The sequence below is a fragment of the Thunnus thynnus genome, chromosome 15 (genome assembly GCF_963924715.1).
Source record: "Thunnus thynnus chromosome 15, fThuThy2.1, whole genome shotgun sequence".
Lineage (NCBI taxonomy): Eukaryota > Metazoa > Chordata > Actinopteri > Scombriformes > Scombridae > Thunnus > Thunnus thynnus.
Window position 1 is genome coordinate 28577767 of NC_089531.1, and position 27938 is coordinate 28605704.

At 39.7% G+C, this 27938-nt stretch overlaps 1 protein-coding gene across 5 annotated transcripts in view; it reads right to left on the minus strand.

The window, feature by feature from the left end:
* phf14 (PHD finger protein 14) overlaps positions 1 to 27938 on the minus strand; it is a 94598-nt gene that overhangs the window by 36509 nt on the left and 30151 nt on the right. For 3 of the 5 annotated variants that reach the window (XM_067611658.1, XM_067611657.1, XM_067611655.1), the window contains exons 12-16: positions 26004 to 26110; positions 25556 to 25687; positions 18500 to 18662; positions 10348 to 10410; positions 8069 to 8190 (exon numbers count right to left, since the gene is read on the minus strand). In XM_067611658.1, the coding sequence (XP_067467759.1) occupies positions 8069 to 8190; positions 10348 to 10410; positions 18500 to 18662; positions 25556 to 25687; positions 26004 to 26110 (587 nt within the window). Of the gene's footprint in view, positions 1 to 3746; positions 6133 to 8068; positions 8191 to 10347; positions 10411 to 18499; positions 18663 to 25555; positions 25688 to 26003; positions 26111 to 27938 lie in introns of those variants that run through there. The other 2 variants (XM_067611659.1, XM_067611656.1) reach the window with 2 other exon arrangements.

A 27938-nucleotide genomic window follows, 5' to 3' on the forward strand; every position in this document is an offset into this window, starting at 1 on the left:
CTTTTGCAATGGTTTTGTTACCCTAAACCTAGCCATAAAACATAACTAAAGCACAAGATGAGAGGAGTCTGAGTCTGTTATACAGCAGTATCTACATGAAGTTTGCTAACATTAGCCACCATAAGCTACTGGTCATACCAGATCAAGTAAAGTTGTTGTCGGGTCATTGAACAGCATTTGAAACCCCTTCCCCCCTATACCTTTCCAACGTTGGAAACAGGGGGACTGCGTCTGACAATTTTTGTAACTTTGTAACTTCTAAAATGACAATCCAACAAGCACGCCCACTTCAAGCAGTAAATGGCCAGGTGTGCGGAAAGTAGTCAGGGTTGAACTACTCCCTTTTATGTGTGTCCAAGTATGTATATCTATGTATGTATGTCCAAGACTTTATCTCCATTTGAAAGATTATAGCATCTCACACTGCTCTATGATGGCAGGCTTTTTCACAACATCTAAGTGTGGCCTCTCTGAAGACATACACACTTCCAACGGCACTTCATACATACCATTCAAACATATCCCAGCCTTAACCCTGACCCACCTTTGTCACTGTGGCCAAACATAACAATTATGACATAATGGCAGATCCTAAGACTCATAACAAGTAAGCAACCTGATTCGGTTTGTTGTGGTTGTCATGCGGCAATATCTGCATACATTTTGCTAAGTGTATTGAAATGGGCGAGGGTGAGTTTTCTTTTGAGGTTAACTTTTCATTTGTGGGTATTATCTCTTCTTTCAAAAGTTACAGTCTTTAAGTGTTAATTTATAATTTAAATGTGAGTAATTGTTGTTTAATTGTTTAGGGCATAATCATTTTGCTTGCCAATTCTGATAAGCTTCTCTGCGGCTGAACCCCTGGAGGAGCGCATATTCAGTAAGCTTTGGTTCCCATGTTCTCCTTTCCCAATCAAAACCAAACCAGATTACAAAAACAATGACAAAACTCTAATTGACAGAAATGAAACAGTGAGCTAAATAACCTTAATGATGAGACACAGAACCTGGTGAAGTATTGATGCTTGTTGCTTCCCAACTGCTTTGTGTCCACAGTCATGAGTCCGTGTATTGACAGTGGGGTTTGTGGCCTCAAAAACGTCTTTTCTCTCCAGCAGCCCTGGTGTCTGAGCCCAAGTGGCTGAAACAAGGCAGTGGATTTATCACAAGTGGGCAATGCAATTACCTTGGGAGTGGCCACGTGACAGAAATCAATATGACACAAAGCACTCAGCCATTGACTCTCATCCATGACAAAGTGCGCCCCTGTCTTTCCATAGAAAGGAGTGGATTATTGGACTTTGCAAGCCTCCTACTTTTTGATTTACTGTTAGGTCACTGCAACATTATAAAAGAGCCATTGTTTTACAAGATGGGGAAGTAATGAATGGACTGCTGAAGTCGCACCTATGGAAAAGCCAAGTCAGAATGGCCTTTATTAGCTCATCTGGACACAACTCATTCACAGCTGGGATGGAAGGGAGGGAAAGAGGACTGCTCTGCCTCTCTCACCTGCTGTTTTGCATGTGACTGAAGTTTCTCATATTTTCCAGCAGGGGGCCCCAGTGAACTGGGTACAATGCTGGAGAAGAGTTGATTTCAGCAGCAGGTCTGAGCCCTCACCTTTGCGGGACAAACTCAAGCCCTGTAGCTTCTGATCCGGTGAGAAACTCAGTCTACTCTACCGATACCTCGCTGTAAAGATACAAACAGCTTGTAGCACACTGCAACTCCTTTAAAACAAGTCTATGACAAGGTAATCAATTAAGATATAAAGCACCCATAGGGCTTTGTGGTTCATCTTTAGTGTGTCATGATTAAAAAAATGGGGAAGAAGGCAACACAGTGCAGTTAAAATAGGATAAGACAGAAACTTGTTAAGGAGGAGGAGAAGGAAGAGCCTGTACCTCAGGATGCATTCAAGCGGACCCACACCAGCATTTGAGCAGACCCACACTGTGGCAGAATCAGTGGGATAAAGAGATGGGGGAAGAAGCTGGGGAGTAATAGATTTTAGCTGCTTGGCCACACTTCCCACACAGCCCCAGCCCCGGCTCTTGTGTTTTCTGTTTTAATAGGGGGGAAAAAGGGTGAAGTCAGCAAAAACAAAATGCCGCCATTAAATCATCTCCCCGGATCCGGTGTCAGAGCAGTAATGGGAAACGCACTCATCATCGGAAAGGTTACTGCTTTCCAGAACTTCCTTGCTAGCTTTTCTCTCTCTTTATGCCTCTGCCCCTCCCCTTCCTGCGCCTCCTGGACTCAGTCTCATCCCCTAACTAGAACGCAGCTGTAGCCAAACTGATCTCTGGTTTGCCGGCCACTGTTTGGTCCCCAAAGACCCTGGGGTCGAGGATGAGGGATTGGGGCATCTACAGTTCGCCACGGTGAGTTGATTCCATCTCACGGAGATGCCACCAATGATGCTGCCACCATGTTGAAAACTAGAATGTTTTTCTTTCTCTCCTGCAATTTTTTAAAGAACAAATGCTGACTATCAAACTGCAGACTAAGTACCTGGTGTTACAGTATGTTTCCGTAATGATATTTGCTTTTTTCACTGCTGGGAACAGCAGTATTGGTCCAGCCAACACTTTGGTCCACAGCAAGATATCTCAACATCCACTGGCCAAATTGCTGTGAAATTTGCTGTGGATGTTCAGGGTCCTCAGAGTATGATTCCCATTCTGTTTTAGGTGACAATATTAGCTTTGCTCTGGTGCCAAGCTCTACCAAAATTAGAGCCCAATCAATAATTGGTCTGCCAATATTAGCTTATCACATATTGATACATTGGTATGGGCACACATGCTGTTTGCTAAGAAAAAATAAATGTCAGTACAAAAATGCCAAAGATATGTTATGTCATTTAGGAACCTGTGCCACTATAACAGTAATATAGTTTGTTTACCAAAGAGCACTAACAAGTTTATTTTTCAACTGTCCATCTCAATGTGTCTTTGTCACAATTCTTTACTAACAAATTCAAGGGATCCTTATCAGAAAAAGTTTGTTAATTCAGTTCAGTTTATTTAATAAAATAATAGTAGATATGTCATTATCTGATTTTTAACTCTCAAATGTAATATTGTTTTGGCCTCAAGGCTCAGGCTTCATAACATTTTCTTTTAGAGCCACCCTGAGGCCAAGATGTTAACTTAACACTCACATATCTTACAACCTAACAGGCAAAGTTGAGGAGATAAACCCTTTTGTATTCTTGCCAGCGGCCCATTTCTAACTTCTACTCTTGTTTTAAAGATCCTAAGTGTCCAACTCAGTTTAAATGATTATATAATTATTGTAAAACTGATCAATTGGTTGTATTGGTTGTGTTAGGAGCTGTCTATGCTCTAAATGATTTTTAAGAGGTCTTGGGTCTTTTTCAGACATGGGAACTTGTTCTGTAAGCTTTGGCATGAAAATGACCAAAAGTAAAGGTCAAGATATTAGACATTGCCTGCTATAATCCAAGTTGGAAAACTTAACTTTTTTTCCCCAAAAATCTGTTAGTCACACCTTGATGGTGACTGCAGTAAGAGAATCCAGCAGATCAGCTGAGGACTGTACTCTATGTGGGCTGAGAGGCAACATTTCGTCTGAGCCAGCCCCCCGCCAACAAGAAGGCCACTTCCCAGGTGATAAATCACAGATGACAGAGGGCATTACACTCACAAACGGACCGCCGCTGCTGCACCTTTAGAGCAATTAATTAGCTGGCTGACACTCATTTATCACTGCGGCAATAAGGTGAAAAAGTCAAGAGTTTATTAAAGCTCTGCTTAATTTTCAAGAGCTATAGGCCAGAGGCTGAGACACTTCACATACACAACAGCAGCGACATTCACATTCTTACTTCATACAATATCACAGTAATACAGTACACAATAAATCAGAAATATTTCCTAAAAGGTATTTCTGTAAACAAATGTAAACAAGTATGTGGCAAATTTAAAAAAAAATATATGGTAGTCGCCTCAAGACTACATCACAAATCAGAGTTCAACTCTGTTGACAACACAAGCTTATGATATTTAATCAAGTACGTACGTAGGCACAAAAAGAAAAGACAAGAATGTTTAGCCTCTTCAATAAATACTGTACACATCGTCACACTATTTAGCTACCTAGCATTCAAATTCTACAAGATCACGTCATTTTTTTTCAGTTTAAAATTATTGTACAGATCTGGGTAAATAGATATAGCCATGCATTGTAGAACTGACAAGCAGTTTTTAGACTGACTGGGTATGAGTGATGAGAAAGGACTGGTCAGGAGTCAGCAAGTCATTCTGCACCGAGATCTCATCTCCAAAGACAAACCCAGCTTGGTGTTGTTTCTGGACACACTCCAGAGAGGCACAAGCAGTAAACTGCATGGGTTTGACTGCTCCCAAAAGCATGCATATAGGGCCCTGGATAGGCAACAGAGTGACATATGAGGGCAGAATGTGACACTTGTCATGAGCCCTGACAGAGCAGCAAGCAGCTGTTGTTTTGACAGCACTGACTATGGGCCACCAGAGACATGTAGACAAAGCTGGGCTTCTTTCTGAGGAGGCATCAGTTTAACTGTCACTTCAAGATATGGAGACAGAGGAAGACTTCCAAATGCCTAAAGACACTAACGACATTTGTATTAATATTTAAGTACTATTATCGCTAACTACACTATTTTGTTTCTACTACAGATGCTTTGATGTAGCATTACTTTACTGCTACACTTTGATACACCAGAAACAGTTCGCTTTTCTATACACTGACTTTTCTTGATACTTCTGGTCCTCTACTTACTTAAAGAAAACAAAACACAACACTCAAGTCTGGGAAAGTCTTGATTCAAGTCTGTCTACAATTAACCAAATTCACACTGAAATGTTCAGGGTGATTGGGTGGCAGATGACTTCAATCAATAATACTGATTGGCACTGATGAGTTGCTGGGAGGTCAAAAGTGCAAAGCACTGTCCTCGTACAGATGGAAAAAAAAAATGATTGTTTTAATAGAATTCCATATATGTTGGATGCAGGTGATCACCTAGAGGCATAGAGAGGATTAATTGGGAATATAGTCCTTAGTCAGAAGATGCAAAGATCAACTGTTGTAAACAGTGCAGCAGTTTTACAGCACTTCAAGCTTTTTGTTGTGCTTCCACACTGCAAACAACATGATCAACAATCTTCTATTTATTTCCTACAGAGTGAAGCAGACAAACTAATTTGGCTGCCATTTAAGCAGTCAAGAAGCTTGCCAGCTTTGTACAATCTTATTATGCTCAACAGCCATCAGATTTGAATGGAAAGTTGTTCATCTTAAACATCCCATGAAATGGGCTCTTGAGTTTCCTGGAAAACTGCTACAGTGCATCTTCAGTTGGATATTCCGTAACTAAAAAGTCAAATCAATTAATCAAAAATCTTTCAAGAATTTTGCCTTTTCTTTTGTTCTACCAAATCACACTTCGTTTCACTCAGTAGCATTTATCCTGGTCCCTTACTGTCTGATGTCTTGTCTCAACATCCTATTTCAAAAGGAAATACATTACGTTAGGGAAGTGATGGTACCATTCCATGGGACCTTTGAAGATAACAGGACTCAGTGTCTCATGAATTATATTTGAAACAGTTGTGTCCATTTGTTGGTTTGATGGTAAGCTCTTGAGTCATTCTCTACTTATTTTTCTAAATGCTATCCTGAGTAGCCCAAGAAACGTATTGTGGTTATTTATATGAATAGTATAAATACATAACTTTGTTTTTATTTTATAGGTGAAGACCATTGCATACATGCAACTGGAGCCAGAGTTTGTCAAAAGAGAATGACCCATCAACCAAGTTACTTGTAGCGTGTAAAAGCAGTCCAATATTAACCAAACAGAATTGGCTCAAAGTAACCTTTCAGGATTTGGATTCCTTATTTTAGACTCAGACAGTTCCACTCAATTTTCGTTGGACAGTTGTTGGTCCAGTTTGGATCAGAGGTCGCTGCAGGCCGGCGTGACGGTCTTGTTCTTCAGCCTGACCCGACCGCCATTCTTCAAACACCTCAATTTGCCTCTCTCTGTCTCTAAGCCAACGGTCATCTGTCCCGAGTTTTTATGGGAGGTGAGGTGGCTGCCCCGGCTCTCACAACCTGTGCAATGCAAAGATAGAAAGAGTCAGGGCAGCACACCTCACACCCCGACCAGCAACCCTTATAACTTTAACGCTGTCTCAAGACCACGACAAATAAAACACACATTTTAGTATTCAAGTGTTGAGCTTTTTTTTCCATCACCTCCATGACACTGTTCTTGCCATGGACATAGTATCATTTCCAAGCTGTCACTACATAGATGTTAATGAAAATGATCTCAAGTATTGAATTTCTTGTGTAGTTCTGATTCAACCTTTGCTCTTTCTTGATGATGATAGCACATACCACTATGTAAAGTACTGCAAAAGAAACTAAATTGAAAAGGTACATTCTCTTTTTTTTTTTCTCTCAAAGAAAGGTTGAGTCTCAAATAAGAGGTCAGCATGAACAAATAAAGGTTAGTTGCTAATAAAGGCCAGGTGGTCAAATTACCTGCCTTACATGGTAAATTAGGTGTAATGCACATTTCATTACAATGTACTGTACAATGTACTTCATCAGCACAACAGATGTAATGTAATTCTCTTTTAAAACAGAAATACATTCACAAAATAATAAGTGCTTCTACTTTGCCGTCTTTTCTGTTGCTGCAGTGGGATCAAAAAATGGCACAGTCAATGGAACTTAACACTTCCTGTAGACATTTGACATTAAAAGCCTACATAGGGCTGTAATTATAACTTTCTTATTGAATAATCTGCTGATTATTTTTCTGTTATATAAACATTTCTTTATGCTCTGAGTCTATTTTTGCCTGACGAGCTTCCGTCTCTGAAGGATGAAATATGCTTGTGAATGTATGAAAATGCCTGTATCTATAGTCAATCGACTTAAAATGTATGTTTAATGATGCATTTCATTTGTTTCTGACTCTGTCATTTACTATTATTTTCTGACGTTTTGTATCAGAAATTTTCCAGAAGCCCAAAGTAATGGTTTCAAACTGCTTTTGCTGTCAGAACAACAATCCAAAACTCCAAAAACATTCAGTGTTTTCATAAAATACATAAAAAAATGACTAGATTATCAAAACAGTTTGTGATTAATTTTCTGTGGGTCAATGAATTGTTTCAGAGAATTATTTCATGGACACTAGTTTAACAGCGGTCAAAAAAATGTCAAAGTAGAAGTGGTTGGAATGAAATAGTGACAGATTGGTGAGTATGGCATGACTCTATTGTTGTAGTAACAGCATTTTTTGTGTGCTAATGCACGTTATGGTATCCTGAATTTATTGATTGAGTGGGAAAACACAAAAATGGATAAAAAAATCTTTAAATGTAAGATCTCTTTAATATAAGCCTGTTTCAAATAAAGGTCTGGTTGTATCACAATTTAAAAATTTACAGTATATTTGATTGGCAGACTGGAAAAAATGGGGAAGAGTTTCACAGCTAAAAGGCCTAGAATTATGCACAACTATTCATATAGCCAGAAACTGATTCAAGCTGCAATGAGAAATTTACAGTTTTGGGGAAACCATACAAAATTCATGAAGGGAATTCTTTTCAGTCAGAAGTCTGATTAGAATGTAGAAAAAATTTCATCTAAAAGATTCATCACATGACAATGTGCTGACATGGTGCCTGCTGTAATCTAATTTTTTTTTTTTCCCAGAATTCCAATGTCAAAGAAGATTCCTGTTTATTAGATGCCTGACACCTGAAATCCCAAGAAAGGAGCAGAATAAATTGTGCTATTCATTACGCCTTAATGAACTGTGCAAATGTATGTGGCAGGTCAATATAGGGGGCCTATGGAGAAGATACCCTCAGCCCCCTCATTCTGCAGAGGCAAGGCGGCGAGAGCCTAATGAAGACTGAACTTTAATCATCAGGAGGATATGGCTGCCTCACCACACACACGGAGACACACACACACACACACACACACACACACACACACACACACACACACACACATGTTCCCTCACCTCACAAGGTTTTCGTTGTCACCTGGTCCTTTGCAGGTTGTACACTCAGTCCTTGTGTCGTCGGCTTTGGGTTTTTTCTGCATTGCAGACTGGCGTTGTCGGCGTTCCCGTGGCAGTGGTTCCTATGGAAACATAGCTGATTAGAATCAAGTGCTATATGGGCATTTGTTGATGGTCGCTATGTAAAAAGGAATGAAATGTTAAACTGGGGAGAGATGTGGAGTACACTGAAGCAATATTAACCCAATACAATTAATGAAAATAACTATTAGTGTCAGACTCATGTGGATTCTTCACTCTCCAGTTTCTGCACTAAATGCATTTATGTGTAAAATTTTATGTAATTAAAACATCTTTCAGATTATTCTGATGCTGTTAGTTGTAAAATACGAGTCAATCTCAATGAAAACTGGCACAGTCTATGTTTTGCTTTCAGCAAATCCATCTGATAGTCTGATCCATGGAGGGGGTGTGCACTGCTGTCTGCTACACCATCTTTCTGATACAACCACTGTTGGGACACTTGAAAGCAACAGTTATTATATTCCTTTCAAGTATTTAAAAGATCTTTTTGGGAAATACATTTGCTGTCTCTCAGAGAGTGACATGAGAAGATCAATATCAGTCTCACGTCTGTGTATTAGGTACAGAGGTGGAGCCAGGACACAGTTAGCCTAGCTTAGCATAAAGACTGGAAGCAGGGGGAAACAAGCTAGCCTGGCTCTGCCCAAATTTCAATTACACACCTACCAACATCTCTAGAGCTCTCTAATGACCATGTATCTTGCTTGTTTAATCATAAACTCTTTGGGAGGTGTTATGTGCTGGAACTATTTCTTGACCAACAATAGTTTATCCGTTCGCACAGTTCTTTTGTGCAGCAGTTGCCAGATATGGTTGATAAGCACAGGTTTTGGTTTTGGATCTCTGCACAGGTGGTACTAAATCTGGCAACGTCACTGTGACAACATACTGTACACAGTCACTGTGTCACTGATCATTTTTACATTTCTGTTTGTGTGCCAGTTACATAAACAAGATACAGCGCGTTATTTAGTGAGACTTAGAGTTGATAGTCAGCTTTTTCTAAAACTTTGGACAGAGTCAGGCTAGTGGTTTCCCCCATAGACTGTATAAAAATATGGACGTAGTTACTGTGATGTCACCCGTTGGTTTCTGAAGAGCGGTTTTGAAGCTCAGGGCGAGCTGCTCTGGCCGTCGCCATCTTGGCAGTACGTGATGCTGTCTAACTGCCAGGCAATCAAAAATGGGCAAAGAGGCGGGGCAAATGGCTGAAACAAGCCACCTAGCGGCTGGCGGACCTGTCACTCAAAGCAGCCATGTCCTTCATTATGCATAACTTTATGGCTTAATAAAATTTAAACGGGTGAGTTATAAAAAAATTCACCCCCCGTACAGTTGTCATGAAAGGGGAAATTAGCTATAGAGACCAAAACCGCTTTTTGTACCAGGCTGTAAACATGTTTATTTCTGCTGTAAAGTTGGGCATTTTAACATGGAGGTCTATGGGGAATGACTCGCTTTTCAGCCTCGGAGGTTGCCGCTTGGTTTCCCCGCTTATAGTCTTTATGCTAAGCTAGGCTAATAACATCCTCATTCTAGCTTTGAACCTCACACACAGACATGAGATTGATATTGATCTTCTCATATTATCTCTCTCTCAAAAAGAAAGAGAATAAACACGTGTGACACAAGTGAATGATTCAGGGTTTTAATTATTCATCAGGTACCAAAACTACCATTTGCCAGTTAAAGCTTCGTAATCAGCGCAAACGGTTTTGTTGCTTTTTCTATACATGCAATAATTGATACCAGATTTTTTAAAACTAATTATTTGTACAAGTTGTGAAATTCATTAATTAATCATTTTACCAGCTTTTTTCTGAGATTTGTACTACAATCAATATAAATCCTACACTAAATGTGAGGAAGGTTAACTGGAACAAGGGTAGGCAGGTTTCTGTTTGAATTTTAGAATTCAATGAATAAATTTCTCCCACAACACTGTAATGATTTCTCTGACTTTATATGAAAAAAAATCTAGTAGCAATAAAAAGAAGTTTACAAAGAAACCTCCATCATGTCAGGGGTTGATGAAATTCATTAACTGATATCTTATTTTTAATAAAAGAGACAATATCAGCCTCATATACTGTATGAGCAAGATAATAGGACAAATGAAGCTGGACTACTAAAGTAAATAATGAGGGTTAAATGTCATCTAGAACAACTTTCTGTAGCTGAATGAAATGACAAACCTCAATTTTATCTTCTCTGTCTTCACAGATGGGAATTCTCTTCCTCTTCTGCCCTCTGGTTCTCTGTGAAACACAAACATTTTCACTTTTAAGCACCGCTCAAAATCATGATGCACTTCAATTCCTACTCTTACATCTCCCACTCTAAGTGTGTCAAAAGAGTGTAATTTTCACTAGGGATGGGGGGGAGGGGGGAGTTTTCCTATTTCTGACCTCAACCCTTTTTACAGATTCAGTTTGATTTCCTCAATAAAAAAATCTGTGTGTCATCTCACTGTCTAGTCCCCAAAATCCAGATGAGAGAAGAGGAGTTAATTAAAAATTGGATACTTTCATCTAAATATTACCATACGCTCACAGCAGTAAGTATTCTACGGGCTTTTTTGCCCCAGATTTTGCCTCTCAGGCTACATACAGTCTACCCTTCCCTAGACTGGTAGAGCTTGTTTAAGCCATAAGTAACCTGAGAGGCAGATCTTTAAAGACTACTTCTACATCATCTGCATAGTTTTTAAAATAAAATAAATGAATAAATACTTAAATTAAACAAAATTTTAATTGACACCTAATATTCTACTCTACTATAATATACTACTACTACTACTACTACTTCATTCACCAGACTGCAAGTATGCGTGCATGGATGTGAACAGTGCACTCTATGGTCAAAATATGACTTAATCAGCTATGTAAATGTCTTATGCAGAAGGGAATGTACTCAACATGTTTGTTAGACCTCAAGGATACACTCTGTGTGTTTTGGTGTTTTTTTTTTTTTTTACAAGGAAACCTTTGACCTTTAAAATTCTGCTAAGCTGTAGTAAATAGCAAAAACGATCTACCAACAAAAATAAATGTGATTTTTAAGTAGAATACGTGCAGTAATAATACATTTAATTTACCAAAAACATTTTTTTTGGTTTGACTATTATTATTATAGAGAGCACGACAACTATATGTGTCATTTTGCCGATTAATAATGTAAATAAATACAGGATTTTGGATTTTCTTTTCAGGTATACTTTGGAGAATTTGTCAGTTGGTGTTTGTAACGATACCAGAGCGAGAGAAAGAGAGAGGGCAGCGGTGGTCTAGCGAGCTATAGAGTGAATCAATAGAGGGAGCGGCGCTAGCCAGAACAAAGCAGTCAATCAGATAAATAAAACGTTATTTTCTGATTATTTCACAGCAGTTACGTTCTACAGCACAAATAAACACTCCCACACCTCCACACAGTTCTGCGGGAAGGTGTCTGTGTTGCCGGATTTTGTGTGAACGCAGCCGAAGTGCACACCTCATCCTGTCTGCTGTCCCCTCTCTGCTCTGTGTGTGTGTGTGTGTGTGTGTGTGTGTGGCTCAGCCCAGACCTCGGTCAAGCAGACACAGACAGAAAGCAGAGGAGAGAGACGGAGACAGAAATATAACCTTGTCGCTATATTTTTATAGAGTCCCAACCTCACACCTTGCAGGCTGTTATTGGCTGTAGGGCTACACACCCACCACCCAAAGGTTGATGTCCAGAAACAATAATCATAATAAGAAGAAGAAACTACAGGCAGAGAACAGAGTCTCTGTAGTCAAATACACCGCCACACACTTCTAGTGGGTCATAAGTGATTATTGAGAGGGATTATTTTGGTATGAGTCTATACATTGTTTTGTTTTTTTTTACCTTTAAAGAAGAAAAACCCTTGACTTTATTGTGAAGCCCCCATTTCTGAAGCAAACCCGTGTCTTTGGATAAGTGGACTCATTTCACTCAGTTACGGAAGGTGCAAACTGAACAGAATTTTAAAAGGCTGTAGAGGTGTTATAGTTTAGATTCTGAACAGACAGCTGTGCTGTGTTATAATCTCTTTTTTTTCAACACTATGACATGAGGGCAGCCTGACTCACAGCCCTCCTGGCTAACCCTCTACACAACTAGTTATGCTGAGGAATTAAGTATGACCATTGAACACGCCATGACACCAATCATGTTCTTATATACACGCTAAACCGCCCTGTGTGGACGTCTAGCAACGCGGCTCTGAAGAGGTTTTCAAGCATGCTTTCTCCTCGCAGGAGACTGAATAGAGCATAAAAAGGAAATAAAAATCAAACATCTCCTTCTTGTTGCTAGCGAGTGAGTATCGGAGCTGCTGGGGAGGGTTTAAAAGGGGAAAGAAAAATCGACAACATATTTAAACAGACTGTGAAAACAATTCCATCTGTCGCCTTTGGCTCAGTCGCCAGATGGAGCATTTATCATTAAGAATGCTAACTGCAAGAATGCTGCCAATTGGCTCCTACACACCCCTCACTATTTCTCCAGCGACTGCAGCACCAAACAAAAGGCCTGATGTAATTTAATAATTTCTGCATTATAGTAGTGCCTGTTAAAGTAATCTATAAGGGCGGGGGGGGGGGAGCGGAGTGCAGTTGAGCTCAGCCACACAGCTAATCTCAGGCTCTGCTCAGGTGAGGAAATTAAAACTGCAGGCACTTTATAAGACCCAGGCAAAATCAATCTTTTAATTAAGTACATCAGTGCATCTTTAACAAGCATGAATCATTTCACACAGGATTAGAGAAATTAACAGAGCATAGGAAGTGGTAGTAACTAGATATATTAACTTAATTCTCATAATTTCCAACTGATTAATGGCATATGTTCATATGGGAGGTTTTAATGTTAGCACTGTGGTAGGTTGTAGGCAGCAGTAAATCATGTCCAATTAGGAGGACCTTTTTATCACCGCCTTCAGTTAGTCTCTAGAATACTGAATTCCACCTTAAAAGTACCCTCAATTTCCCGTGAGGGAAGAAAACGGCTACCACTGCATCAAACGCATTCAGTTTCTCTAAAAGTATTCAGTCCTCCGTAGCTTACCACAAACGACAAATAAAAAACTACAGTGGAAGTAATAAGGATCTTTGACAGAATAAAATCATTCTAAACAAGTCTCAGCCCACTGATTTATATTACAAATAAAACCACAATATTAATATATCTCTGGGTAGCGAGCTAGCTAAACAGCTAAACTGACGCATGTCCAACGACTAGATTTCACTTTCCATTGGATTTGCAGTCATATATGATTTGTTCTTAGATTTTTTTCCATCTTGAATCTTTAATGGAGACTGAAGGTATGGTCTTGTTTGAACACACCACCATTCTTCTTTTGTTCAGTTTTCACTCCCCTCATGTACAGGCTTATAGTCATTACATATCTTAGCTAGGCTGGACATATATTGCGTTAGACAACTCAGAAATGACAAAGTTTTTTTGTCCACAGGTTTTCAACACAACAGAAATATCTGGATATGAATAAATAGATGAGAGTGTCAGTGTTGTCATTTCTACTGTTTTTCTTATTTCAATTTGGAAAGAAAAGAGTTTCATATTTTACCACAGCGGTTCCCACGATACTTTGGGTGATGTTAACAGGAAGTATAATGTTGTCAGGGGGTCAGTGAGTTCTTGGTGATTAAAAGTCATACTGTGTGAGCTACTGAGCTTTCTATTTGCACTGTAACCACTGATGTACAGACAACACATCAGCTAGGTACACTGATACTGAAGAAACAGTCAGATGATACAAACTAACTCAGAATTTGAGTTTTGTGATGTCTAAAAAGATGGATGTGTGTATCCTTATGTTATCACCTGACAGTGTAAGTGCTGATTCCACTAGTTTGTGTATAATGTGTGTGTTCACGTTAAGAGGGAGTGTAATTTTAGATGTAGACTGCATAAATTGGATTCAAAGAGTTAAACGAAATAAGAGAACAATAAGCACAAGTGAGGGCAATGTGGTAAAAGAAGCTGCTCATTTGTAAATGGATTCAATAAATTATGATGTGACACATATATTAGTCTCTGATAGATAATTATCTGTTGCAGTTATCCCAAGTGACAACAACTGTTTGGCACTTTCCTGTTTCAGGAACTGGGGGGCCGGAGCCTCTCCCAGCATGCACTGGATGACAATGACCCCCTTAAAACATAAAACATCCTGTTGTTGTGACCTTCCTGCACCCAGTCGTCCCCCTACAATCACATGCAGAATCAGTGCTGTTTGAAGCTGTCTAATTTTTAGATTTTGTCAGCTGTAGCCAGTCATTCCTGGAGTTAGCCTGACTACAAAATTCAACAGTTGGCTGTTATCTGGTAAACATGTTGGTGTCCCTACACTCGGCCAAAGACGGCGTGCTAGGGAGGGAAACATCACGCTGTATTGTCCTAATATTTAAAACGTCAGTGAGTAGCTTGTGTGTTGTTCTCTCACAGGGACGTAGTAAGTACGGACCAGATAAGTCACTGGTGAAACAGAGGGGTGTATCTTGCTGTACATTTTTACATCTAAATGCTTTAATAGAATATAAATTTCCTAAAAATTCTTATTTCTTAATGGCAACACACATTATTTATACAGCAACAGTCAAAAGTTTGGATCCAACTTCCCATTCAACTTCCCAGTCCAAACTTCTGACTGGTGCTGTATATCTACCATATAGTCCATTTCAATTCTCCCATCATTTCAATATTTTGTCTCTGTCTCAATGAGTGAACAGTTTTCAGAGTATTGTTTATTGTCCTCCTTGGATGGAGCAGTGACCCCCTTGGAAAGAATAGGTATAGAAGCATTTACTGCTAATTATTTTAACCTGAAAGCTTATTTAATTTTCAAAATGATCTACTTGTGCTTTAACTTACAAGTTCACAGAACACCTTCAGTTAATTAGTGCATTGATTAATGAATGCACAAGGGTCAGGGAGGCAGGAATGAAACCTGCTGATGGTGTGAAATGGTCAGTATTAAACTGATTCATCATAGAGTTAGAGAGGATTCTGCTTGGTTTGAAGAATAAATGTGTATTAATGAATTGTCCTTGCATGAAGCTCAGGCTGCTCAGATAGAAGGAGTGTTTGAGATGGTCTAAATCTTTAGCGGGGCTGTGTAAAATCAGACAGAGTGTGCTATGGAGCATTAATTTTACAGCTGCGATGTAACGTACATGCTAAATAAAATTCAGCTCAAAGGTTGACTTTAAAGGTTCTCCTCCGGTAGGCACAGGTAGGTCATGAATAACAGCCAGGAGACTCTCAGCTTCATCATGGAGGCACTGGGCTGTGTTAGCCCTTTTGGCCAAATGTAAATGTGTGCATGTGCGCACACACACTCCTTTCTGACACACACACACACAGAACGCAGCCTTGGAGGCCAGCAGGAGGTCGATTAGCCAGTCCTGATAAATTGAAACATGACTTTAGAGAAGTGCCAGTGCTTGGGCGCCCTGGTAAAAGCATTAAAAATGCAAAGCAGGGCCCTTTTAGCGCCTGCCATTGCACGCCTTGCATTTGAAGATAAATGCTGCACTGAAGTGCCTCGCCCGAGTGGCTGTGGCTGCGAGAAAAATCAGAAAGCTGCTTAATCCCTGAGAGCTCCAGCAGGGTCCTCGGCACATGTCTAGGCTCAGGGTTTCCAAACCTGAACAGAAAAACACATTAACCCAGACTGGCACTGTGCTCCTGCACTCCGCTGTTTCTCCTCTAAGACAGATAGAGTGCAGAGCGCACACAAGTGTCTGAGACACTCCTCCTTTTCTTTGTTCATTTCTCTATTTGTAACAGAGAAGCAGCTTCAGTGGTATTGGCTCTGCTGCGAGCATCCACAGCCACAAGAGGAAAGTTCCCTCAAGTCCCAGGTGAGTGGCAGGGGGTCAGACATTGACAGTGGAAAAACAAAAGGGAAGTGAAAGACAACCCCGCCACCCCCTCCCCACCACCCAGCTGTCAGATATCAATCTTGAGTGTTTCTTGAGGGAGCGGGAAGGCAGCTCTGTATTGCAGGATCAGAGCGTGGTCGGTACAGATAAGTAAGATCCAGTGAGGGGTGGAGAGAGGTTTCTGTTCCCTCTCACAGCCGACACAAAATGTTACACCACAGTCCACACACTGGGGCTCCTTTATGGTCCACAAAAAAAAAAAGTTGTAGGCAAAGACCCAGAGGATTTATGACAACACTGACACAAAACTGACAGTGGTAGCCTGGAGGCATGAATCTGTCACTGGTGCTGAACATTTCAACAGTACTCATGGGTGTTACTGAAATAATATACATATCTATTATTTATTAGTTGGCTCAACAAATGTTTAAAAGAATGCAGTGGAAATATATTCCATGTTTTTTGGTTTTGTCCAATCTTGAGGAAATTTTGGATAAAATAAATAAAAATATCTGAAAAGCCTCTTGGATTTGATAGTATGCCAAGACTGATATATATTTAATGAAAATTTTAATCTCGGCTGCTAAACTTATAACTAAATTACGATTACATAGAAGAAAAGATGAGGGAAATTTAAATCATAGAAAATGAACCATAGCCTACATTTAAGTAAATATGTCCTCATCAAGTTGCTTAATAATAGAAACGTCTTAAGAAGTGAATGTGTGTTGTACTTTTGGCATCACTTCCCCTTTTTGTGTTTGTTTTTATAGATTAGCATCTTTGAGATTGATATAAAAAGATCCACTGGCTCTGGACAAATGCTCCATGCTATTAACTATGAAGCTCATTAGTCTGATGGTGAGGTACATTTAAACAGATTAATGTTTGATATTAAAAATAAATGTATTAGCAAAAGCTAAAATGAGCTGTTTTTATTTTGAGAATTTAGTTTGACATAACTATGTTGTCATTTGATTTATGATGTTAGTCGGCTATCTTAACAGGTGATAGAAGGTGTTGCCTGGAGGTGGAGCAGGTGTACTAACAGCAGTAACTAGTACTGTCTTTGCCTGTAGAACATGTCTCCATCTGCAGGTCTACTCTGCTGTTAGCTGCTTGTCTTCTATGAAGTGAGGGAGTGTGTGAGTCAGTTATAAAACAGTGTTGTATCCTGAAATCAACAACAGCTGTTAAGTTCTGTTGTTAGTCATTCAGAATCTAAGAACACTCTTCTGTCATTTTTTGATCTTCTTAATAAGTGTAAACTTTTAACAGCATTTGTATGAAATCCTCTTTCTCAATCTTCAACACATTTTATCTTAATGACCGTAAAGTGCACAAATCTTTTGATTATTGTTTTCATTAAACCACTAACTTAGAAACTCCTTATCAGTTAGTCTACTGCAGTCAGTGCTAGAACTCTGTGAAGGCCTGAGGCTTTGTTACCTGACTGAGCAGCAGGCTGACGTCTGTTGAGTGTTAAAGGGGAACTCCACTGATTTTACTCAGCAGTGTGTGTGTGTAAACAGTAGTATAAAGCCTTTTGTGTCTCCAGAGGGACCTGCGTGAAATTTGATAAATCGCCTCAAGTGATGTCACCTGAGTCTGCATTGGTTGGGGCTAAAGACTACAAGTTTGAAAAATCTGTGATTTTACTTGACCTCTGTAGTCCTTTCATCTCTGCATTAGCCGCTACTATTATAACACACCCTGACAAATCTATTGGCAGTCCAGTTGCATTGTGGGTAATGTAGATGCCAGGATTTGACAAGGAAGAAGGATGTGAGGAATAAAAAACATCTATTTAGATCCTTTTTTTTCATTTTAATTTTTAATTTCTATGATCCTATTTTTTAAATACTTGTAAAACTACTAGGCTACTATGCAGAAACAATGTGAACAAGAATGTTACTGCTGGAGTGTTTTGGTAGTGTTGCAGCACAGAGAGACTGGAGTTAAAACTTCCCTTTAGGAAATGTGTTTGTTTCAGTTATTTCCCACTAGGCTCTTTCTTTATGCTCTTGTCTCTTGTCTCTCATCAAATGAAGTGATACAACTAAGAATAACAACATTTTTTTTTGTTCAAGTGGATTTGGAGCACATGTGGTGCAAATCCACATCTGACTTTTGTATGTGGCTTTCTGTAACAGAAGTCCTTCTAGTCACAAATGTTGATTTCATGCTGGAGTGAACACACTATCACCTTGTGCAACTTTCTGATAACCTTAAGGAGAGCATGAGACTAATGAGAACTAAAGTTAATTATTTGTAATCAATACAGATCAATCATTTAGCCAACGCTAACATCAGTTACACTCTAATTATAGAGGAGGACGAGGCAAGCATGCAAACTTCATTATTTTTAGCTGCAACAGAAGCAGTTTTTGTTCAATTTTCCAATGATCAGGTTTGAATTTTCCAGTGTGTCAATACACACCGTGCCTCTCACTTGATGTTTCTTGGGCTCCGGCGACATCTCCTGTGGGATGAATTTGATTGGTCCTTTGATCTGCCTCCTGGACCTCTTGGTGCCGTCGGGTAGCGTCTCCATGGCGATATCGGCCTCATCGCTGCTGGCCTGGTCACACTCGGAGCATTGCCTGAGGAGAAGGAAGAGAGCTCCTCTCACTGAACGGTATTGATTTTATTATCACAGGCCCAAATCTTTGGTCTTTGCTGTAAAAGAAACAAGCTTTCCAGGCTTGTTCTGATCAAATGCTGAAAAACACCAGATACACAATGCAGCTGAGTAGAAAAAAAGAACATCAATACATCAATATGTGGCAGTTTGTCTTCTTTCAGATAAAGAATTGTTGTTTTTGTTGCTTTTTTTGCCAGCCAATATTTAACACTGTCCTTTAATACTGTTTAATACTGTTTGTCCTACATGTAATCTAAGTTGGCGATGGTGATGAGCAGGACTTGCCAAACATGGACAAAACTTTTCTCCTTTATAGGATTGGATTTGAATAAACTCCAAAGAATTAATTCAAATTTGTCAGCCATCAATGTCTTTTAATGTTGATAATTAACCACACGAGAGTCATCACTGGCAGATATCTAACAGTCTTGCCTTTAACTTGGAGTTTTGTATTTCAGTTCTGTGTACATTGGTCTGCCTAATGTGACTCAATTCATCCTTCAGTCCTCATCAGTCATTATGTTTCATTATGGCTGCAGTAATTATTTTCATAATCTGTTAATCTGCTGATTATTTTCTCGATGAATCGTTTGGCCTGTATGACATCAGAAAACAGGAGGAAATGCTCGTCGCAGTGTCCGAGAGCCAATAGTGATCTTATCAAATGTCTTATTTTGTCTTACCAACAGTCTAAAACCCCAACATGTTGAATTTACTACAATGTTACAACAAGGAAAATGTTCACATTTGACTGTTTGGATTTTTTTAACTTAAAAATGACAAACAATTAATTATCCAATCAGGCTAAAGTTCTTTTAGTGCATTTATAGTGGTGTTTCCACTCAATCTCCAGAATAGCAAAGATGACTGCAATCATCTACAATGTGAGGGTCACATGACAGACAGAGCAAGCCAAAGGTATCTGATTGGTCTGGCTAATATGGTCACAGTGTGCTCTGCATTATTTTTCCTTATCTAGATAAGATAACCAGACACAGATTGCATGTTGCCAGATACTGTAGCATTCAAAGCTCAAACTCTGAAAACCTTGAGGAGTCTAGTGGTGTACTCTGAGCAGAGATGGGGTCATCACTGTGTTTTGCTGTTATTGGGGGGGTCACATTCTTGCCCAGACAAGAACCATACTTAGTATTTTCACCACAAGGTAAGAAAAATGCAGGTAAAATCCTGAGTTCCTGGAATTGATTTACTGTTTGAAAGGTTTATTGAGTCTAGACACAAACTCTGTCAGAGGTCCTCGCCAATACACAACCCTATCAAACACTGATGGTTAGAAAAAAGTCAAAGTTGTGAATTTATAGTGCCTTAATCACTTTTGTCTCTTCTGTTTGTTGAACAAGAGAGCAAAGTACAGTCTGTAGTCTCTGTGGCTTTTTGTACGTGCAGGACTCTGTAATTAGCTATGACTCTGCATCCATGCACTTTTATCATTCAAATGCTTTCTAATTTTCTCTCAGTAAAGCAAAAGAGCTCCATGCTCATTTTATTCAGAATTTAAATGAATTACTCCAGTCACGGACAGATTGTGCTACACAAACACAAACACGTCCAGCTGCATCTCTTCATTTCTTTCATTTACAAAAGAGAAAAGAAGAGAAAAGCTTCTCATTTTCCAGAAAAAAAAAGTAGTTCAAGTGGTTCACAAGAGAATATCTTGAGAACTATCATATGTGGAAAAACAGATGCAATAAATCTCCTCTCAAGATAAGGAACTGCAGTAGTTGAGCGAAGAGACTGTGACATTTCCACCATCTCTGAATCCGTCATCTGATAATCCTGCTGCCACCAGCTGGCCTCAAGTATCAAACCTAATATGAATAAACAAACTCTAGATCCTAATGTGTTACTGCTCCGAGCAGATAAACTGCTATTCACATTCACACAATGTTTTATGGCTCTAGTGTCAACTAGGACTGTATTGATTTCTCATAAACTACCAATTCTTTATTGATGGAACAATGGATAACCAGTATGTACATTTCACACCATCATACAGTATCCAAACCATCTCTTAACCATTCAACAGGCACAAGTGGAAAATGAGTTGTAAAAAATAATGTAATGTTATTACTAATCTTATTTGCACCTATGTAAAACATTTCAATACATTTTTTAAATATTTTGTATATTTTGGATTTTATGAGTTGTATCTCCCTGAATACGTTGCCCTATTAAGGTATAAAAATGGTCATAATGGTAAACATTTTAATATTTTATTTGATGAAGAGAAGTGACACATTTTTGTCTCCCTGGTCATTACCATCACACATACTAGTCTTTAAACTGATTTTATCATTTCCATCAAAGTATAGGCTACCACACAGTTCTAGCAGTGTTTCCCCTATAATAGTGCAACCAACCAACCAGAGCCCCCGCCAGGCCAAAATTTTTTTTTTAAATGTCAGAAATAACACCATATATCCATTCATTTGGAAATCAACAGCGTTTGGGAGCCTCTGAGCAGTGCTGTTTCGAAACGCGAGTCAACGTCTGTGTCCCTGCCTGGGAAACTCCAGGTAGCGTAACTCCTTTTAAGGAATAGGGCACTATCAGCAAGTGAGTGGTCAAGCGAGAGAGCAAGCATCAGAAAAGGTTAGCAGTAAGGCTGTATTCAGACCAAATCAGGCGGTGCGGCGTTCAGCCGCAGGGTCAAACAGAGGTTTGGGGGGGTGTGGGTGTGTTTATTGGTCTGATTCACCGGCTTTCTCGCTACCAGTGCTCCCTCTCTTCATACACCCTCTAGCTCGCTCGACCACTGCTGCTCTCTCTCTCTCTCACGTCTTTTTTAAAATGAGTTGGGAAGCGGACAGCAAAGCCTAACTTTACTTTTAATGTTAGTTGTCATTAGTTAGTAAGTTGTCAATCTGACAGTAAATGTTCACTACAGACTACAGTGTGAGTTAATAAATGTTGCAGCTTGTCAAGACCATGAAAAGTCAAGTTTGTTGTTCCCACAACTGCTGGAAAATTGAAGGGGGTTAGCTCTGAAGTTAGTAACAATGGGTTAGCCTAACCTGAAGACGCTAAACAGAGAAATAGAGAACGGAAAAATGTGTGGCTGCTAATCGCCATTCCCCCCCGCGGTGACCATGTGCACCATGATATACTCCTAAAACCAGCAAATACACTTTAAAATGACCAACAGTGTTTCAGAGAGAGTCAGAGTAGATAGGACATCACTTCTTATCTAGCATCTGTTCCACATGCTTCTGTAACTCAATACAATCTCTCATTCAGCATTTCTTTCATCTGTCCTGAAAAAATGAAGTGTCTTCCTGGACTTTACTTTCCATATCCACTACAACACTTTCTTTTAGAAATTGAAACACTCATGATTTTAACAAAGTTGAACAACAGAAAAACTACAGCTCCCAAGAACATTTACCAGCGTAGCAGGTACTTATGTCATCGTAACATGGTTTCAGACATATCCTTAAAATTCATCAACGCTCTCCTCTGATATCATTTTTTCATCTTTTTAGCAATAATCTCTAAAATGTTGTAGCATCACAAGCTAACATGTAGTAGTGGTGCTACATTCCCATACTGGATTAATCTCTATGACAGATATCTGCATATGAATGCAGAATCTGTAGGCAACAGGACCAGATTTTGGTACTGGAAGCATTCCGGTTTCTGTTTGTAGTCTGAGTAGTATTGACCAATCACGTTTGAGCAGGCTTTGGTTGCATGCAGGTAAATAGTCCATGTGGAGAGTAGAACACATTGGCTGAAATGCAATCTTGGAATTCATCGGCTATCATCTGACAACGATTTAGCTTTCTATTAAGTTTTTTTTAAATGTATCTGCATTCATATGCATGTATCTGTATCTATAGCCAGAAATCTTGGTGTTGTCATGCACTCAGAGCCACCTTGAGACTCAGCCTACTATCAGGATATATCAAGAATTAAAGGACTTGTGTCTCAGCAGGATTTGAGAAAAACTTGTCCACACATTTATCTTCAGTAGACTTGACTACTGTAGCGGTGTGTCTACAGATCTCCCTGCAGCTGATTCAGAACGCTGCTGCTCAGGCCCTCACTAAAACCAATAAAATGGATCACATCACTCCAGGTCTCACATCTTTACACTGGCTTCTTGTCTGTCAAAGAACTGACTTCAAAATACTGCTGTTGGTTTATAAAGCACTGAATGGTTTAAGGCCAAAATACATTTCTGATCTGCTGCTACGTTATGAACCAAAAAACTAAAAACTAAACATGGAGAAGCAGCATCCAGTTTTCATGCTCCACATATCTGGAACAAACTCCCAGAAAACTTTTCTGTTTGTCGCTGCCTTTTATTAAATCAAATAATTATTCATTTCTTACACTGCACTGTAACATTTATTCTTGTATTTTATACCTGTCTTATTCTATTTTAGCTTGTTTTTCTTTTCTCTTAGCTCTTTAATGACTTTGATTGTATTTAAATGTCCTTTTAATTTGTGTTTCTTTTGCACTTTATCTCGCTGCTTTTAATGTTTTAAGTAAAGCACTTTGAATTGCCTTGTTGCTGAAATGTGCTTTGTAAATAAACTTGTCTTGCCTTGCCTATAGAGATTATGTGAAATGTCGTCTGGACTGACTAAAGTTGCTAATTGGACTGTAAACAACGACCGGCACACAGGAGAGGAAGTCTTGGCCCAGTTATCCGTTATCCAGATAACTGCTGGCTACACCGGAAACCCCGAAATATTGGCCGTTGCCCGTCGTCAGACAGATAGGTGATGAGTTCCGCCATTGGGCTGACACATCACAAAATGGTTGTGTAGGTGTAGGTGCTGAAGCCACCTCAGTAAAGCAGGACTTGGGAACTTGAAAGAAGCGGAATAAGGGGAGCAGAGGGACGAAAGCACCTGTCTGGACAGAGCTGGGCAAACAGACTTTGAAAGGACCACCTATTCAGGAAATTATGTGGAAGAAGGCACCTTAAAAGGGGAAAACTGACACTTCATGTTGAGCATTTCTTTGGAGTTCTGTTGAGAACTTCTAAAGAACCTCTATAGCTAATTTCCCCTTTCATGATGTGAATATTATTATAACTCACCCGTTTACATTTTATTAAGCCATAAAGTTCTGCATAACTAAGGACGTGGCTGCTTTAAGTGTCAGGTTGCTAGCTGCTAGGTGGCTTGTTTTATTCAGTCTGCCTCAGCTCCACCTATTTGCCCATTAATGATTAGCCAGGAGTTAGGTGGAGTCAGGCACTGCCAAGGTGCTCTTCAGAAACCAATGGGTGATGTCACAGTGGCTACATCCATATTTTTCACAGTCTATGTGCTGACTGGCAGGTGGTCCGCCTGCCATCAATTGATTTACCAATATTTAATAATACTGGAGATCACAGAACAAATGCTGTTTTGATGATCACAAGGTTTCAGATCATTCTAATAGGTTATAGGCCGACACTATCATACACATCACCATTAAAACAGTGACTGAGTGGATACAAGCTCGAGTACATTGATCTGATAACATTTTATTAAACCAGGATCAGGTCTAACAGGATGTGACTATTTCTGTGACTTCCTGTATATTCTTTGAAGGCTGTTGGACGCTGCTGCCACCTGATTTGGTCCACTTTCCAGGAAAGGCGCAGTTCATCTCAAACAAGCCAATAACTACTCACCAACTAGTCAGGTAGTCAACTACTGCCCAGTAGATTTAAAGCTTTTAGCAGACATCTTCCAGATTTACAGTGGCGGTTAAACTCTAAACACTACATATTTAGTTTCAGCTACATTCATTCAATCTCAATGCCACTGTCAATGGCTTTTTTTCCCCTACTCTATTCATTTGCTGTGGCAAGCAAAGGATGAAGTTACTGTTGATACCAACACAATATTCAAATTCTTTCATGTGTGTCATAATAAAAGTGTTTTAAAATGAAGGTGATGCTAGGACTTTACTGTCTAACAACCACTGGGAATGATGACAACATTAGTGAGGTTAGCTAGCAAACACTCTCTCTGATGAAGCATGATGACTGACAAAAATGAACTTTTTATTGCTGGCACAATGTAGTAAAGCAGTTTGGTTTTTTTACTTGTCAGCAAATAAAAGACAAAAAGATGCATGTGGAGGATGCAGAGGTCAGATGTAGAGCAAAAGCATTTTACAGTTTGGGCAGTACGTATATCTGTGATGTTGGTCCATTAGTAATACACACATTTAACATCTAACTTTTATGTCAGGCTGCCATTACTATGGTAGAATTTCATCCATACTAATGATATGACTCATTTCATCATACTGCATGTTTTGTTGTGATGACTGTACATAGGAAATAGCATTTAGACGTGGTTGAACCTTCTAGCTCCTCACTAATCTGTGTGGCTGGAGCAAAAGCATGAATTTGGTTCACAGGTAGGAATTTATATGTATAGTTATCCCTTTTACCTTTATTTTTCTTTATTTTCCAGTTGTAGGTGTTGTTTTTCTTGCTACTACTACTCTGTTCTTTTCTTTAAAATCACGTCCTGCATACACAACCCTGCCTCTCATCTTCCTCTTGTATTCTCTGTAGTGTCCTTTCTGTCATGTTGAATCATGTTCGCAGGCATGGCAACGTGCTTCACAGCGGAGCCTCTGCAGCCGGCAGACGGTCAGGACTGACAGAGCACCACATTGATATGCGAGTGTTCCTTCTTAAGGAATCTTGAACTATGTAACCTTCACTAATGGCTCCCTTGAATAGTCTGGTTCTGTGTCTGTGATAGCTCAGGCATACAGGGATTTTCCAGCCTGTACGATTCCAAACAATGCTCCTTGTTGAGCTTTAAGGTGCCACAATCTTAGTATATTTCTTCACATGTCCATACTCACCAGTAGCTGTTCTTGGTCTTCTTGGGCATGCGTGTGAGTGGTGGCTCCAGGCAGCCCAGGTGATAGTAGAGCTTGCAGGTGTCACACAGCACCAGCAGATGTTGGTCCTGGTTCTTCTTACAGATGCCACAGCTGCAGAAACACATTATGTAAAACAGTTTGTGAGGCAAGGTTGGTTATTGACATTTTTCAAATCATGGAGTACAGAATGGTCAATGGAAACAGTGGGATGCATCATTTAGCGGTGACTGATAAAGTCTGTGTGACAGATGAACAATAACAAACTCAAATGCTCTAAGAAAACAAGTCGTAGGCAGTAAGGTACAAGCAAGACTACCTACTGTTTTTGCCTCTGGCGTTTGATGATATTTCAAACAAGCGCACCCTGCTTCAACTACTTTTACTTTGTCTTTAATCCTTCTCAACATCTCTCCAGATGTGTATTCACCTGTAGAGGATTGCTGGCAGGCTGGATGATTTTCCAGGGTTTCCTCCCTCTTTCTTGCTGGGTTTCCTCTCTTTTGGAGCTTTCAGAACAGCTGGAGTGTTTAGTTTCTAACAAAACAAAAACAAGAAAGAAAAACACAGTGTCACAAATGTGGTTAAAACTTTATGATTATAATTGAAACTGAAAGAAAGTGAAATGAACGAATCTTGTGGTACACTCATTCCATCACAGCAGGGTGCCACGGCAACCACTTTGGGTACCGCTGCAAGAGAGGTGAGGATGTTTGCCTGAGGAAATGTTTTTTTATTATCTGGGTGAACCGATCTTTGAAAATGTGGTGTCATTGATAATAAAGCAGGTTTCTGTTACCTGTGTGGCCTCAAATTTACAATGGTCATTTTATCTGTTTTCAAAATAAAAAGCACAGACCAATGACAGCCCAGCCAGTGGTTTGTGGCATTTGATTGTCACCTTTTTGGTGCCTAAGACTTTAGACTGTCTAAATAAAGCAGAGCTGTAAAAGTTGTGCGAGAGGAGAAGGGAACATGTTGTATGTGGCAGGTGAAAAGCAGCAGCAGATAGCCAGTTTATTCTCCCCCTGCATCTCAGGTGCATTGCTGCCATGCAGGTTAATTAGAAAACTTATCTCGTAGGGACTGAGTTTGTCACTAAACAGACAAGGTTTTCCCTGAGGAAGCTCTAATCTGAGCACGCTCGCTCTGCCTGCAGCGCAGAGGGAGCGTCCCCGCAGGGAGGCCTGATAGACGGGGGGGCGGGGGGGGGGACAGGGTGACCAAAGCACAAGGGGCTGCTGGGGCTATCTCCACTACATGGACTGCAGTCTGCCTGCATCTGGCCACTAGCAAAGTGTTGCCCACTGCTGATATGGAGCAGTTTTAACATTGTTAACATGCTTTATCAGACAGAAGAAGAAGTTTAAAAGGCACAGATTATAAATAGACAGTGGAAGATGATCTTTAAGCTGTCTGGCTTCCTGCCAGGCTGCTATGTCTTGAGGGAAAACTCATCAAAACATTGCAGCGCTGGAGCAGACTGTCCACTTTCTGTGGCTAAGAGCCTTTTCACCATATTCAGGATGGTAAAATAATGAAAATCAAGCTGCAGCACAAAACATGGCTTGAAAAGAACTCTGCACTAAGTGCCTCTGCAAGTGCAAGTTGTGTGCCTCAACTGTGAATATAATCTACTAATACTGCCATTCTGGACCCTAAAGCTCTCTGATCCAGTATCAGATTCTATCATGCTAAAATCTCTCCAGAGTGTCTTGAGGGTACATGTGATGGCAGCTGCTCTCCACAGACAACCAATCAGGGGTGTAGTACTTGAGTTTGGTCTGTACATTTTTTCTATTATCTCAGACTTCTGACAGTCTTGAGGGTGTTTTGACTCAGACTTGTCTTGGTCTTGACTACTGGACCAGCTTATTACAGTCTTCCATCTTTTTGTCTTTCCTGTCCAGCGTGGTGAGCTGCTCTCAGCTGACTGGTCAGACTGATCTGACAGTCGGTTTTCAATTCAATTTCTCATAATGTGAATCTAGGAATCAAAAGAATCTTTTCTTCTTGTAATCATGTAATATTGTTTCATAAGGTTTTTCTAAAATGAAAGACAAACCTATCAAGGCACATTGGTTCAACCTGCTCCTTTGTTTAAGAAACAAACAAGCATCTCTGATGCTGCTGTTTTGTTATTAGCAAATTATCAACCTGTCCACTCTCCAACAAACTGCAGCCTTTTCTTTGCAACAACTATCAAACAGAAGAGAAACAAACAACAACCTTAGTTGAGTCTGAAATTATTAGTCCATTCATTAATTAGTTGATTCTCAGAAAGTCGTCAACTATTTTGATCAAGGATTAATGGTTTAAGTCATTTATCAAGAAGAAATACAAAACATTTGCTATTTTCAGCTTC